Source organism: Triticum aestivum, chromosome 3D, assembly GCF_018294505.1.
Source record: "Triticum aestivum cultivar Chinese Spring chromosome 3D, IWGSC CS RefSeq v2.1, whole genome shotgun sequence".
Classification (NCBI taxonomy): Eukaryota; Viridiplantae; Streptophyta; class Magnoliopsida; order Poales; family Poaceae; genus Triticum; species Triticum aestivum.
In genome coordinates, this window is record NC_057802.1 from 393,271,166 (window position 1) to 393,287,659 (window position 16,494).

General features: G+C 47.8%; 2 protein-coding genes across 2 annotated transcripts; one reads left to right on the plus strand and one right to left on the minus strand.

Moving 5' to 3' along the window:
• Nucleotides 1-2,920: 2,920 nt before the first annotated feature.
• Nucleotides 2,921-3,631, plus strand: LOC123079124 (uncharacterized). Its single transcript, XM_044501800.1, has one exon. It carries the CDS (start codon nt 3,019-3,021, stop codon nt 3,379-3,381), a length of 363 nt encoding a protein of 120 aa, XP_044357735.1. The 5' UTR covers nt 2,921-3,018; the 3' UTR covers nt 3,382-3,631.
• Nucleotides 3,632-4,018: 387 nt separating this feature from the next.
• LOC123079123 (probable complex I intermediate-associated protein 30) lies at nt 4,019-7,926 on the minus strand. The gene is made up of 7 exons (XM_044501798.1): nt 7,520-7,926; nt 6,737-6,850; nt 5,706-5,768; nt 5,096-5,187; nt 4,769-4,849; nt 4,591-4,689; nt 4,019-4,518 (listed from the first exon to the last, which is right to left on the minus strand). Exons 1-7 carry the CDS (start codon nt 7,569-7,571, stop codon nt 4,330-4,332), a joined length of 690 nt encoding a protein of 229 aa, XP_044357733.1. The 5' UTR covers nt 7,572-7,926; the 3' UTR covers nt 4,019-4,329.
• Between the last annotated feature and the right edge of the window lie 8,568 nt (nt 7,927-16,494).

Consider the following 16,494-nt stretch of genomic DNA (forward strand, 5'->3'; position numbering starts at 1 on the left):
TTTTTCATGCATTTACTGATTATTTTGAGTTGTAAGACCCTGAAATTGATAAGTGACCAAATTAATAGAAGTTCATCATCACATTAAAACCAAAGTACATACATAGTTCTCATTGAACAACATATATAGCTCTCTAGAGCATCTAATTAAACCATACATTGAAATTATGTAAAACATTTCAATGCAACAAGAAATGCGATCATAATCGCAACCAAGGTAACAATTGATCCAACTGCATAATGATACCAAGCCTCGGTATGAATGGCATATTTTCTAATCTTTCTAATCTTCAACCGCATTGCATCCATCTTGATCTTGTGATCATCGACGACATCCGCAACATGCAACTCCAATATCATCTTCTCGTCCTCAATTTTTTTTATTTTTTCCTTTAAGTAATTGTTTTCTTCTTCAACTAAATTTAACCTCTCGACAATAGGGTCGGTTGGAATTTCCGGTTCAACCACCTCCTAGATAAATAAAATATATGTCACGTTGGTCGGCATAATTGTCATAAACAATAAATGAACCAAATAGTTATAAAAAGATATTATATACCACATCCGAATCATAGACAGGACGAGGGCCGGCGGGGGCGGATACCAAAACCGTCGCACTGTATAATAATAAGGAATAATAAAAGTAAGAAAATTAGACAAGTATCTATCTCAAGTAAGAATTTTTTTTCTTTCAGAAAGAAGATAAGAACAAGAGGCTCACCACGGTGGTGCCGGCGACGAGATCGGCGCGGGCGATTGACGGCGGTGAAGACGGGGACGGGACGTGACGGACCGCTAAACCTGGACAAATCTCGGGGGAAATGGAGCTCGGAGGTCGAGTTTCGAGAGGAGAAAGATTAACTAGTGTGGCTCAGACATTTCATCGAACACCTCATGTGCATAGGAGGTGAGCTAGAGCACCCAAATGCCCTCCCCTCGCCGGCCAGAAAAAACAGAGCAATCTGGAGTGCTCTGCTATGGCGATGGGGTATATATAGGCAGCTCATTTGTCCCGGTTCGTGGCTGAAACCGGGACTAAAGCCAAGCAATCTGTCTCGGTTCAAGCCAAGTACCGGGACCAATGGTTGTGGGCCAGGAGCGACGCACATTGGTCCCGGTTCATGCCTAGAACTGGGACAAATGGGTCCCCACGAACCGGGACCAATGCCCACGAGGCCCCGGCCGGCCCCCATGGGCTAACGAGTCGGGACGAATGCCCCATGGGTCCCGGTTCGTGACTGAACCGGGACTAATGGGCTTGCCCTGCCCGAACCAAAGCCCTGTTTTCTACTAGTGAACCTACGACCAGATCCGAGCAAATCCACAAAGGACAGATCTGCCAGAGACACACCTTCACACGCCCACCGATGATGCTAGACACACCATCAGGACGGGGCTAGGTGGGGAGAACCTTATTCCATCTTCAGGGAGGCGCTGTCCTCTCGTCTTTCTGAGCAGGACACAAACCCTAACAAAACGCGAAGAAACATTTGAAAACAGAGCCCTCCCGCCAGCAAGGGCCGAGATCCACCTCGCTGCCATGGCCCTAAGACCAACAGAGACGAGGCAGGAAACCCTAGACTTTTCTTGGAGAGGAGGCAGCCCGCTTCTCATGCGACTTCTTTTGCTATGTGAAATTTTTACCTAGTACTACTTGTGATATTTGAACAGTTTCATGTGAGTTCTAGGCCAAAAGTTTTTGTACAACACGGAAATACCCGTTGGAACGCTCAAGGCCCCAACACGTTGCCCTAAGCTAGTGTGGGAGGAGAGATTTGGTAGCAAGTCGTCATTGACTTCCAAAACTATACACGAAGTACCAACGTCCAACGATAAATAACGGACGGATTGGGCATTCGGCCTACGCGAGCAAATCCTGGGATTCCCATCCTTTAGCTTTGCCTGCAGTGCACACGGCAATGACGAAACCAATGATCGCACTCGTAATGGTGTGACTGCAACCGGTCCGATGGCGCAGCAGCAGCAGTACACACGCGTCCTCGAAATGATTAGCAAAGCGCAGGCCGATGGATTCCGTTTGCTTCCAAGCCAGAGGACCAAAGGCTACACGAGTAGGTCCGTGAGAGCGTCGCAGGGGACGCGTGTGACGCGGTCGAGGATTAATTAATCTGGATCAAGCCTGGCGTAATCTTGACGTGCTTTAAAAATGGGATCTCGCGCTCGTGTATTCGGCGAGTCTCGTCAGAGCTGCTGCGCGCCGTGCTTTAGATAATGATATAACTTTCAAAGAATTTCACCACCTTGTTTGTAAATCTTATATTCTCTATCTGAAGGTGTATGTGGCACCTTGGTCACCTGCCACCAATGATCGGATCCATGATTAGTAGTACTCCCACCATCTTAAATGTAAGTTTTTCTAGAGATTTTAACAAGTGATTATATACGAAATAAAATGAGTGAATCTAAATTCTAAATTGGCAAGTTTATCGTCATATCGGCTGATTTATCGGCCGAATTATCTTATCGGTCAGACACCGGTAAGCAATGAATCGGCCGATTTATCGAATATCGGAAAATATCTTAAACAGTGATCTACATACATTCGTATGTTGTAGTTCATTTAAAATGTCTAAAAGGACCCGTATTTAAGAACGGAGGGAGTAGTACATTAAGTACCAAATGGAAGAAAGAAAATAGAGGGAGAAACTGATCGCTCGCGCTTGTATATATACGACCAAAATAGATTGCAGCTTCTTCCTTTAAAATCTGAAAAAACAGATTGCAGCTTCATGTCGACCAACTTTATTTCTATTTTTTTTTAGTGGTACTTTATTTCTATTTGACCTGGCTCGGTAGGCCCGCGATCCGGTTCCGGCCTCATCCTCCACGCGGCTGCCGCCGCCGTACGTGGGAAGCTACACCTACACACACGGCATGGTGCCACACCGCCTATATATACGCGCTTCCCCGTCACAGGATAGACCAAAAAGATCACCGAGCTTCCAATCCAATTCCTCCCCAGTGTAAAATACCTGCGCGAGCACAAAACCGCACAGATATGTCGACGGTGGAGGAGGAGCTGTCCGAGTGCGAGGTGCTGTGGCCGGAGACGCGCCACGGCGCTCCGGGGAGCGCGTGGGGGTCATCGACGGCGGCTCCCAGGGCCTCCAGGGACCACCGGCAGTGCTCCGCGCCGGTGGACATTCCCAGGGCCGCGCACCTGCCCGGCGGGCGCGCTGGCCTGGACGACGACGAGGAGGACGGCGCCATGGTGCCGCCGCACCTGATGGTGTCGCGAAGGTGGTCGGAGGGGAAGGCGGCGGCGGCGTTCTCGCTGCGGTCCGGGCCCGGGCGGGCGCACCGGGACCTCAACAACCTGCGCAACTCCGTGCTGCGGATGACCGGCTTCATCGAAGGGTGACGAGGCGGACCCGTCATTTGTGCATATGAGAGAAAAGTCAGTCACCACGCGTTTTCTCGACGGTGTTGGCCAGTCAATTTTGTTCGGCTCATCTTCCCCGTCGTCACCAATCAAATTAATTAGTCTCCCTTGGTTGATGCAAATCAGCCAGTAGTGAGTTAGGATTTATTTTTTTTCGGAATGAAATAAGTAGTGATTTCACGTTTGTACTACGAGTATGAGATTCTTCAGATTAAACCGTCCATTTTAACATCCTTGTCCGGAGAAGTTTCTGTTGCCGTCGCATGTCGGCACGGGCTTTTGATCAATCCTGTGGAAATTTTTTTACTGTTTGACAACAGAGCAAGCCTGATAGGTCGAAGTACCGAGCAAAAAACGTGCGATTTAGCAGGTGAACAATTCAAAAATGCTAAAGAAAACATCAACTAGGCTTCACGGAAACAGGCAACAGTTTGTACAGAATGAGCATCTATCATCTACTCCCTCCGTTCCTAAATATAAGTCTTATAGAGATTTCACTATGCACCACACTAGGATGTTTACACATTTTGGTCCGTATGTAGTCCATAGTGAAATCTCTACGAAGACTTATACTATTTCGGAACGGAGGGAGTAGACGGTAGCACGAAAAGGTCCATGACATGAAGGAAAAATCTTTATTCAATGGCGCTGAACCGACAACTATTTCCAAGGTTACTGCTCTGATACAAAGTGAAGCATTTCATGCTACAATGGATGCAGGAGTCGACAATCTGCGGTGTGATGGTTTTACCGGTAGTACTCTTCGTTATTGACGACACTCATCTATCGCCGTAGGACAAAGTAGCTGCATACAGGATGAGATTCTCTTTTGTGAAGGAGGTTGGCAAGCAAACTGGAAGGAAAACGCTTGGAATTTTAGGCCCAGAAACATCTATCCTGTGAAAGCCGAAAGACAAAATGCGCAAATCACAGTGACCTCATCGCCTTGATCCAATCAACGTCTAATCTAAAATCGCCTGGCCCAGTCTTAGCACCAGGAACGCCGCCTTCTGCATTTAACGAGAGAGACATTCCCACGACGCGAGAAGGATTCATTTCCATGTTCGCTTCGATCACATTTCCTTTCCATGTAGGTAAGTAGCTATCGAGAGGGATCTGGATGGGAAAACAGAGTGGTGTTTTATCATGAACAAACACATAATTGCCAGTTGCGACAAGAGAAATTACCTTCAGGATTCGCCAGCTACCATGAGGCACGCACACGAAAGCCTGCCACGAGTTATCTTCCTCTTGTCCAGGTGAATTTACCCAGTTCTCTGTGTATATCTGCACAAAAATTCAGATTATGGAACATTATATTGACTGGACATCAATAGTTCATTATTTTTGCTAGGCGTATACGTACAGTAGATATGTAGGTTCTCCCATCCCCTCTGAGCTTCATTGCTATTGTATCATATGAATCAAGATCGATGTAACCATCAAACTGAAACAAAGAATCGCATGAAGTCAGCAGAATAGTATCTACATACTGCGACTGCTCAAAATTAGAAATCCTTGTTATTTCGTGGATAGCATTATGGTGTCTATTTAAAGATACAATACTTTCTACTTTTTAAAATTAACAGACCATCATTCTCAATTTAACAGCATCATTTTACTAGTGTTGTGATTAGCTAGTCCATAGACACCCTTCACCAGCTACATCCCTAAGTGCAGACAGAACGCATACCTTCTTTGATCGCATTCCACAGAAACCACTCCGCCTGATCCTCCATGGTGATCCCTCGGACATATCCAAGGAGAGGTTGCCAGAAAAGACACCTTCCCGAGTGCACATGTTGGTTAAATCGTTGCAAAAACTGTCAAGCTAAAAATTAATCTGAGCTAGTAAGGAATACGGTCTACGGAAGTCATGAATAAATGGATTTCATGTTTCATATTCAACTGCTATTAACCAGTACATACAAAAGATAGCAGTTGATATTCCCTGCTACACTAGACTAGTACAGACAAATGACAATGAACAGTACTACAAGGCATTCCCTTTTTTAGACAGCAAATAAATGGATTTCATGTTTCATATAATTATATTCAACTGTTATAACCAGTGCATAGAAAAGATAGCAGCTGATATTCCCTGCTAAACTAGACTAGCACAGACAAATGACAATGAACAGTACTACAAGGCATGCCCTTTTTTAGACAGAGATTAAGCGTATTTCTCCTCTTAGATTCTACATGACTGCAGTTACATACCACATACGAACTGGAAAATAATGCGAGCTATACTTCAAAAGATTGGGCCAGCTGGAAAATTAAGCATGTCAAAAACATAGTACCAGTTGATGAAGTATCTCCACCAGAAACACTATCAGTTATCTCCAGTGATGCAGATGATAAACCTGGAGAACAACACCGTGCAATCATATTATCTCATAGATGCAATTACAAGTTTGATATAAGTTCCGTTTTACAAAAAGGTGTCAGAGGGACGGTATATAAATTTAATACAGATGTCAGAGAGATAATCATCTGTGGTGAAGAAAACAGGTTATCAAATTTCCATCATCAGACGTAATCATCTGTGGTGGAGAAAACAGGTTAATAAATTTCCATCAGACGTAAGAAGCAATCCCATGAAAATTACTGTAAGCCATGAGGCACTACACAGTCTTGATGTTTTACTCATCTATAAAGAAAGTAAACTAGTACAATACATTGGTATCAGATATAATACTCTACAGTATGCACAAAGGAAATGGACAGTGATGCTCTACTGTAGCACATATCCTTACAAAGGATTAGACCATACATCAGGAAGATTCTAAGTACCAGAACTCAATAGCAAATCATTTTATGTTGTTCTCCGGAAGAAGAGAGCTTTTCCTGACTTTATTCATTTTTGCTCGAAACAAGGAAGATACAGTGGTATTAGATATAATACTCTGCGGTGAGCACAAATGAAGTAGACAGTAATGTTCTACTGCAGCACATAACCTTAGGAAGGACTACACTATCTAAGTACCAGAACTCAATAGCATATCATTTTATGTTCTCTGGAAGAAGAGAGTTTTTCTTGACTTTATTCATTTTTTGTTCGAAACAAGGAAGTACCATGGGCGCCTAAATCAGTAACATATTCATCTAAAGACAACATTCTTCAGCAACTGAACATGTCACCTTCTTTGCATATTCCGAGAATAAAATGAGAATAACATTTTTGGTGCCAGGCAGAAATGTTGGGAATATAAATCTTTCATGAGTATCTCACAATAAAAAAGAACAAACATGCTTTACTCTATCATATCAGTTATTCAGAGAAACTGTGACAACTATATTTAAAGAAGAAAACATCAACTTGATGCATTACCTCCATACTCTGAATCCGAGTACAAGTGCCACTTCTTCACCTCATCTTTTGAATTGAAATTGAAGATGAATCTTTCACTTGGTGGAAATAAATCTTCTGAATTCCATACAACAGCTGCCAATTTGGTATATATAGTACAAGATTAATGCATAGGCCCAAAATAATATGTATACTGTGATGTACTACTGTTATAAAATCCGAGCGTAATGCCATCAGAGATAAGGGGTTAAAGATGCCAAAAGAGTTGTTCAGATGACTTAGGGGAAGGTGTGAAAATTCATTGGATACATGTTGCCAATTAGAGGAGAAAATATTTGGCACCATTTTCCCTTTATATAGAAATATGATAAATTTATTTACCATACCATACAGTTAGCGAAATGCATGAGTAGTAAGTTCTTAAAAATCAACAACTAAAGGTTTATATATCAGTTTATGTTCGGAATGAAATTGAAATAGTGAATATATACTCTGGTTAGTGGTCTATTGTATTGGACTGATATCCATGGTAATTCCTATCCCAATTCGTCAGTACAAAATAACCTTGTGTGCAGTGCATCGCAGTAATCTTCAGGCTCCTAGTGAGCAAGCTAAGTTCTTCACACTGACTTGTGAGAGTAGGCATGATTCCTAGTTTCCTACGTTGACCTCTTCCAGTTAACATTTTGCACGCAACAAACAGTTCAAGATTATCATAGGCAAGACAACTATTGGTTTCGTTGAGGAAATGAACCGAATAGGCACAGCGTACCAACAAAATTGGGGTGTGTAATAGGGACCTACCTCGCTTGGTAGCGTTCACGGAAGCTTGCCAGAGCGCCCGCAGCCTCGACATGGCGAAAGCTCACTAGTACCTTTGGATCCGGAGAAGGCGAGCCTAGGATCCGAAGGGACTGGCCAGCGGACGGTGACCTGGATTGGAGGAGGAGGAGACGGGTCGGAGGTGGAGCACGGCCCGACGGTTGGAGGTGGAGCCGCTCTAGCCGGAGGAGCAGCACAAGGATGGTGGTGGGGATGAGTACCACGAGGATAGCCGGACGCGTACAGCCTTGTCCGGCGGCTAGGACCAATTTGTGGGGGAGCGCCACTGGCGTCGCGGAAAGGGGCGGCGGCGGGTCGGCGCCAGCGGAAGGGGGACGGAGGGCCTTGTCGAGGGCCAGATGGGTTAAAGGATTCAGATCACACGGTGAGAAGTGGCGTGGCCGCTGTAAGAGTTTCTTTGACCAACTCCTACCTGCCGACTCATTTCATCCGCACGTGTTCGTTTGGATCGTTGCGGAAAGAAAAAACAGCCCAACGCACCGACCTAAACGGACACACATTAGCTTTTTGTCCACCTGCCAACCCGTTTTCGGTTCAAATTTGAGTCTCGTTTGCGTCGGCGTGGACAAGAAACGGACGCGTGCGACGCGCGCTTGCTCCGCCGGTCGGTGGCACAACGACCATCATTTCCCTCCACTTGTCCAAAACCCTCCTGGCTGCTAGCGCTCCCGGCCGCTCGCCATGGACGACACGCCGACCCTCGATGCCGCCGCCGGCCTCGCCTCGTCCAGCCTCACCTCCGCCAAAGGCAAGCCCCACGCGCCCCGCGAGACCACAGTGTCGCCCAAGAAGAAGCAGCTGACGCCTGAGGAGCGGGCCTTGCAGTCGGCCAAGAGGAAGGGCCGAAGGCACACGCAGGGCGCAAGGGACGAAGCGGCGGCCGACGCCGCCCTCATCGCCGACGCACAGCAGGAGGAAACCAATGCTCGAGTCGCCGCGGCAACAAAGGAGGCCCTGGTCTACCTAGGGTTAAACCCTAGCCAGCAAGGGCTCGTCCACGCCGCCGTGGCCGCGGCCAGCACAGGCTCGTCGGCATTTCCTCGGATGATACTACCAGAGTCGCCGCGCGCATCTGCCATGTTGCCGATTCCCGGCTTCCACGTCTATTCGCAAGCCTCCCGCTTCTCCAGGGAATGCTCGCCGGAGGTGGGCGTGGTGGCGCCATCCACTCCCGAGCCCACTCCCCGCGGCCATCGACCTCAACGCCACGCCGGTGGCCGGTGCATCATCCTCCGGAGGGGTGAGGAAACGCCCGCGGGAGATGCCAGCCGACATGCTCCCTGGCGACCGCAACCTGTTCGACAGAATGTCGGTGGCCAGCGACGACGAAACGGCCAACCGTTTCATCATCGAGAATACCATCTTCGAAGGTGGTGCGGCGGCCGCTGCCTCCGTTGGCGGTGCCACCGCTGAGGGAGCCCTGGATTAGGGGGTCCTCGGGTGTCCGGTCTATTCGATATGGGCCGGACTGCTGGGCCGTGAAGATAAAGCAGAAGGCTATCCCCCGTGTCCGGGTAGGACTCCTATATGCATTGACGGCAAGTTTGATGTCCGGATGTACTATTTCCTTCTTCCGCAAACCGACTCTCTACAACCCTAGGCCCCTCCGGTGTGTATATAAATCGGAGGGTTTAGTCCGTAGAGGCTATCAGAATAATCATAGACTAGACAGCTAGGGCTTAGCCATTACGATCTCGAGGTAGATCAACTCTTGTAACCCCTATACTCATCGAATACAATCAAGTAGGATGTAGGGTTTTACCTCCTTTAAGAGGGCCTGAACCTGGGTAAACATCGTGTCCTCATTGTCCCCTTGTTACCATTGATCCTTAGACGCACAGCTTGGGCCCCCCTACCTGAGCTCTGCCGGTTTTGACACCGACAATGGTGCTTTCATTAAGAGCTTCGATGTGTAGTCACGAGAAGCGATCTATGGCTCGCCTTGTCATCAATGATGATATCACTTATGGAAGGAGCCTAACTTCAGGACAGGTCCTCCAGCTCGGCAGTTTCACCGTGGGTGCCCGCATGGCCATCAAGCCGACAGTGTCCCGCGTGATCGTCAAACTGTTGGAAAACGTAGCATGCAATTTCAAAAAAAACGTACGCTCACGCAAGATCTATCTAGGAGATGCATAGCAACGAGAGGGGGAGAGCATATTCATACCCTTGAAGATCACAAAGCGGAAGCATTTATCAACGCGGTTGATGTAGTCGCACACCTTCACGATCTGTCCCGATCAAGTACCGAACGTACGGCACCTCCACGTTCAGCACACATTCAGCTTGATGACGTCCTCGCTTTCTTGATCCAGCAAGACGGACGAAGTAGTAGATGAGTTCCGGCAGCACGACAGCGTGGTGACGGTGTTGGTGAAGAACAATCTCCGCAGGGCTTCGCCAAGCACAACTGAAACTATGACAGAGGATAAACTAGAGGGGACGGGGTTGCCGGCACACGGCTTGGTGATTCTTGATGTGTCTTGGGTGCTAGCCCTGCCCCTCTATTTATATGTTGAGCCATGGGGTCGAAACTTGGAGTAAAAGCCTCCTCAAAGTCGGCTTTGCCCGAAAGGCAAGAGTCGTACTCGGACTCCAGGGCTAGACGCCAGGGTTCCCGGCGTCTACCTCCTAGACGCCAGGGTTCTGGCATCTAGCCTCTGGTCTCCGCAAAACTCCCTTTTGCACTTTACAAAAGCCTCGTGGGCTTTCCCCTTTGGCCCAAATAAAGTGTTCTCGTACCCAAACATTTCGGGAAACATCCGGAACCCCTTCCGGTGAACTCTGGAACCCTTCCGGAGACCAAACACTATTATCCCATATATCAATATTTACCTCCGGACCATTCCGGAGCTCCTCGTCATGTCTGTGATCACATCCGGGACTCCGAACAACATTCGGTTACCAACATACATAACTCATATAGTACTATATCGTCAACGAACGTTAAGCGTGCGGACCCGACGGGTTCGAGAACTATGTAGACATGACCGAGACAGTTCTCCGGTTAATAACCAATAGCGGAACCTGGATGCCCATATTGGCTCCTACATATTCTATGAAGATCTTTATCGTTCAAACCTTATGACAACATACGTAATTCCCTTTGTCCATTGGTATGTTACTTGCCCGAGATTCGATCGTCGGTATCTTCATACCTAGTTCAATCTCGTTACCGGCAAGTCTCTTTACTCATTCCGTAATACATCATCCTGCAACTAACTCATTAGTCACTTTGCTTGCAAGGCTTCTTATGATGTGTATTACCGAGAGGGCCCAGAGATACCTCTCCGATACTCAGAGTGACAAATCCTAATCTCGATCTATGCCAACCCAACAAACACCTTCAGAGATACCTGTAGAGCATCTTTATAATCACCCAGTTACGTTGTGACGTTCGATAGCACACAAGGTATTCCTCTGGTATCCGGGAGTTGCGTAATCTCATAGTCGAAGGAATATGTATTTGACATGAAGAAAGCAATAGCAATAAAACTGAACGATCAATATTCTATGCTAACGGATGGGTCTTGTCCATCACATCATTCTCCTAATGATGTGTTCTCGCTCATCAAATGACAACACATGTCTATGGTTAGGAAACTTAACCATCTTTGATTAATGAGCTAGTCTAGGAGAGGCTTACTAGGGACATGGTGTTTTGTCTATGTATCCACACATGTATCAAGTTTCCGGTTAATACAATTCTAGCATGAATAATAAACATTTATCATGATATAAGGAAATATAAAATAACAACTTTATTATTGCCTCTAGGGCATATTTCCTCCAGTCTCCCACTTGCACTAGAGTAAATAATCTAGTTCACATCGCCATGTGATTTAACACCAATAATTCACATCTTTATGTGATTAACACCCATAGTTCACATCGCCATGTGACAAATACCCAAAGAGTTTACTAGAGTAGACAATCTAGTTCACATCGCTATGTGATTAACACCCAAAGAGTACTAAGGTGTGATCATGTTTTGCTTGTGAGAGAGGTTTAGTCAATGGGTCTGCCACATTCAGATCCGTATGTATTTTGCAAATTTCTATGTCTACAATGCTCTGCATGAAGCTACTCTAGCTAATTGCTCCCACTTTCAATATGTATCCAGATTGAGACTCGGAGTCATCCGGATCAGTGTCAAAGCTAGCATCGACATAACCCTTTACGACGAACTCTTTGTCACCTTCATAACCGAGAAACATTTCCTTAGTCCTCTTTAGGTACCTAAGGATAATTTTGACCACTGTCTAGTGATCTACTCCTGGATCACTATTGTACCCCCTTTGCCAAACTCATGGCAAGGTACACAATAGGTCTGGTATACAGCATGGCATACTTTACAGAACCTGTGGCTGAGGCATATGGAGTGACTTTCATTCTCTCTCTATCTTCTGCCGTGGTCGGGTTTTGAGTCTTACTCAACTTCATACCTTACAACTTAGGCAAGAACTCCTTCTTTGACTGATCCCATTTTAACTCCTTCAAAATCTTATCAAGGTATGTACTCATCGAAAGTCTTATCAAGCGTCTTGATCTATCTCTATAGATCTTGATGCCCAATATGTAAGCAGCTTCACCAAGGTCTTTCTTTGGAAAACTCCTTCCAAACACTCCTTGATGCTTTCCAGAAAATTCTACATCATTTCCGATCAACAATATGTCATTCACATATACTTATTAGAAAGGCGGTAGTGCTACCACTCACTTTCTTGTAAATACATGCTTCACCGCAAGTCTCTATAAAACTATATGCTTTGATCAACTCATCAAAGCGTATATTCCAACTCCGAGATGCTTGCACCAGTTCATAGATGGATCGCTAGAGCTTGCACATTTTGTTAGCACCTTTAGGATTGACAAACCTTCTGGTTGCATCATATACAACTCTTCTTTAATAAATCCATTAAGGAATGCAGTTTTGATATCCATTTGCCAGATTTCATAAAATGCGGCAATTGCTAACATGATTTGGACAGACTTAAGCATCGATAGTGAGAAAATCTCATCGTAGTCAACACCTTGAACTTATCGAAAACCTTTTGCGACAAGTCGAGCTTTGTAGATAGTAACACTACCATCAGTGTCCATCTTCCTCTTGAAGATCCATTTATTCTCAATGGCTTGTCGATCATCGGGCAAGTCCACCAAAGTCCACACTTTGTTCTCATACATGGATCCTATCTTAGATTTCATGGCCTCAAGCCATTTATCGGAATCTGGGCTCATCATAGCTTCTTCATAGTTCGTAGGTTCACCATGGTCTAGTAACATGACTTCCAGAACAGGATTACCGTACCACTCTGGTGCGGATCGTGCTCTGGTAGACCTATGAGGTTTAGTAGTAACTTGATCTGAAGTTTCATGATCATCATTAGCTTTCTCTCTAGTTGGTGTAGGCATCACTAGAACGGTTTTTTGTGATGAGCTACTTTCCAATTCGAGAGAAGGTACAATTAAATCATCAAGTTCTACTTTCCTCCCACTCACTTCTTTCGAGAGAAACTCCTTCTCTAGAAAGGTTCCATTCTTGGCAACAAAGATCTTGTCTTCGGATCTGTGGTAGAAGGTGTACCCAATTGTTTCCTTAGGGTATCCTATGAAGACGCACTTCTCCGATTTGGGTTCGAGCTTATCAGGCTGAAGCCTTTTGACATAAGTGTCGCAACCCCAAACTTTAAGAAACGAAAGTGTCAGGGGAACGACACCTATGGGATCACGAGGATCCCTTCTACGGTTGGCGGGCGCGAGGCTGTGCAAAGAGCGGGTTTAGGAGATCAACACGGGGGAATTTTATCCAGGTTCGGGCCGCAAGCGATGCGTAATGCCCTACTCCTGCTGGTTTGTGTTTATCTGGTGTTCTTGGACTAGCTACAAAGCGTGCGGGGTCCAAAAAGTCTGAATACTTCCTCAGTACGCCTCGGGCCTCCTTTTATAGTCAAAGGGGTCGCCACAGTGGCACACAGGAGGTGGAAAGTATGTACAGTGTACAAGCTTATCGCCTGACATCACAGGACAAAACACATTTAATGCGCTACTTAGGTGTCATCTTGCTTTATCGGGGACGGCAACGAAGCCCGTCCCGTCCGTCGCCGCTTAGCCTCGCTCCGACGCGTGTCCAGGCTGACGAGCCGTTCAGCGCCACGCTGACTGGCTGGCTGCTGAGTTGGTGCGGTGGCAGTCTTCACGAAGATCTGCATGCCACCACGCAGGTGCTTGCTGAGTTGGCCTGGAAGCTGCACGTCGCCACGCAGGTGCCTGCCTTGTTGGCGGGCTAACTGCTGTGTTGGAACGGCGATGGAGCCTTGGCAGGTGTGGGCCTGGCTGCGGCCCCGCAGATGTCCCCGGCAAGGGTCTTTCCGGGGTCTCGCAGGTGTCCCCGGCAAGGGTCTTCTGGGGGTCTTGTGGGCGTCCCCGGCAAGAGATCTTGCCGGGGGTTTTCGTCTTGTGGTTCTCATCTAGCCTTGTATGTTTTTGGTCTTCACAAAGATCTGCATGCCACCATGCAGGCACCTCCCGAGCCTTGGTTCCAATGTCGTTGATGGTGTTGGAACTCTTAGGCTCAAGGGTGGCGGCCTCGCTGGTGTTGGGCAAGTTGCCCCAGCAAGGCTCTTGCCGGGGAAGGCCCACCTTGCCCCTTTACTCCTCGTGCCTCTGGCTTGGCGCTGCTCTGGTTATCTTGTGTCTTCGCTTCCTCTGCCCCACCAAGCGTGGCCGCAGGAGTGGCTACAACTGCCCGTGCACAAGTAAAGGGGTACAGGAGGCCCACCTACTTTTGTACACCGACAGGAGCCCCCGGGCCTGGGCCACACATAAGCGCAGAGCGTTGTTGGGCCAGGCCCAGAATGGTGCGCTGGCATGTGTGGCAGAGTCTTTACTGCGGTAATTCCTGTTGGAACACGCGGTACGCTACGCTAGCGCCAAATAAAATTTTCTACCGCGCACCCAAGATCATGCTGCTGGAAATAGATCATGGAATCGGGTTTACCACTAGACGCGCAGTCACCACAGCGGAAGTAGAGTTGGTGATGCGTGTAACCGATCTCCCGGGCCGTCTCCTCCTCGCGTTGCCGATCTCTCGCGAACAGCGAAGACCCGTGAACGATGATCTCCCGCGAACGGCACCTCGCGGTTCCCTCGAACGGTTCGTCCAAGTACCGAATGCGATGCCTCCAAGGTATCCACACGTACGGGGAGCAGCGTCGAGCGGCGGACTGCTAGGTCCGGTCGCGCGGCGGACTGCTAGGTCCGGTCGCGCGGCATGGGCATGGGGAGTGGCGGTGGCTAACCAGGGTTCAATCCGATCAACCCTAAGTGGTGTGCCCACTCCCCTTTATATAGACCTCTGAGGTGGGCTCAACACTTGAGCCCACTAGGAGTCCACTTCCATTTTCCACTCAGATCCAATCCGAATGGGCTGCAGCCCCTTAAGTGTGCGACCCTATAGGTTGACATACACATGGACACGACCAGAGTCGATAGTTGGTAGCGGCTCCTAGCAGAACGTGCCAACTCCCATGTGGGCGTAAAGTCGTTTGACGAACCTCAACAATGTGGCATATGCAACATTCCTTTTGCCTCACGATATTTGTTGTCGAGCTCAAGGCGAGTACTTGTCACCCTTGTGTTAGCTCGACCTCTCTTCTCGAAACCATGATACAGATTCCCGAACTGGGTCAACACTTAACCCAAGTCGCATGGCCATGCTTTTCGAATCTGATCACTCGAGAGGGCCCAGAGAATATCTCTCCAAATAGGAGGGGCAAATTCCATCTTGGTCAACCATGTCTCGCGGCATGTCTCACGACTCACCTGAAAGCTACCTTTATAACTACCCAGTTACGGAGTAGCGTTTGATAGACCCTAAGTGAGTCGATCCTCATCCCGAGAACATGCGAGGACCTCAGGTCTAGGACATGGCATAGACATTGCACTTGAGACTAACAGATGACTATATCTCGCTGCGTCTCAAAGTGGGTCTGTCCGGCTCGGTGATCTCCATCCCCGAGCCCATACTATCGGTTTAGCATCCCCATGCACATGACTTGTGAAACATAGTCATCAACCGAGTCGTATACTAGTCAAGGATATGTGTCCGCATAACCTTATCAACTAGGGACCATTAAAACAATCATCATACAATACATAGTTCCACAAACAAGTCACATACTTATTGATACATATCATTGATGATGTTCAAGGACAATACAAAGGACTCATGAATACATATGGAAATATCATCATCACATGATTGCCTCTAGGGCATATCTCCAACAGTCTCCCACTTGCACTAGAGTCAATCATTTAGGCATCGTATGCCCATGGAGCTCATGTGCGCCTCATGCTTCGGACATGGGAGAGGCTTCGTCAATGGATCAGCAACATTTACATCACCTGGATCCCGAGGTCTCAGGAGAAGGGCACGCACCCGGAGGGCACCAAGAAGGAGAGGTGGGAGGAGTGGCGGAGCCGGTGGTGCTGGATCGAGGAGAAGGACCCACGGGAGTTCTACCGGGTCCACGGGAGTCCGCCGGTCCGCCGCAAGGACTGGAGCGACCTCGACGCCAACGACAAGAAGCTCTCGGTCGCCACCACCAGGATCCATCGCCTCACCCTGGCCGGGCTCACTCTCGAAATGATTGGGGCCGATTTCATCCGCCGCCGAATTGCCCCACTGCACAATAAGGGGAGGCCGGCCTGGGACTACAGGAATGCGGCCGACATCATGAGGCTCCGCCCTAGCTTGAAGCATAACTTCACGGTGACGGGGCATGCTCATTTTTGCCGGAGGCTCTTCCAGCTCAAGGTGGGTGACAACGGCAGGGCTGAGAGGACCCGCAGGGCCGAGAAGGCCGGCAAGGCCGTCAAGGCGTCTCTGTTTGGGTTGCCGGCGGGAGTGGTCTCGTTGAGCAACAACTCTCGCC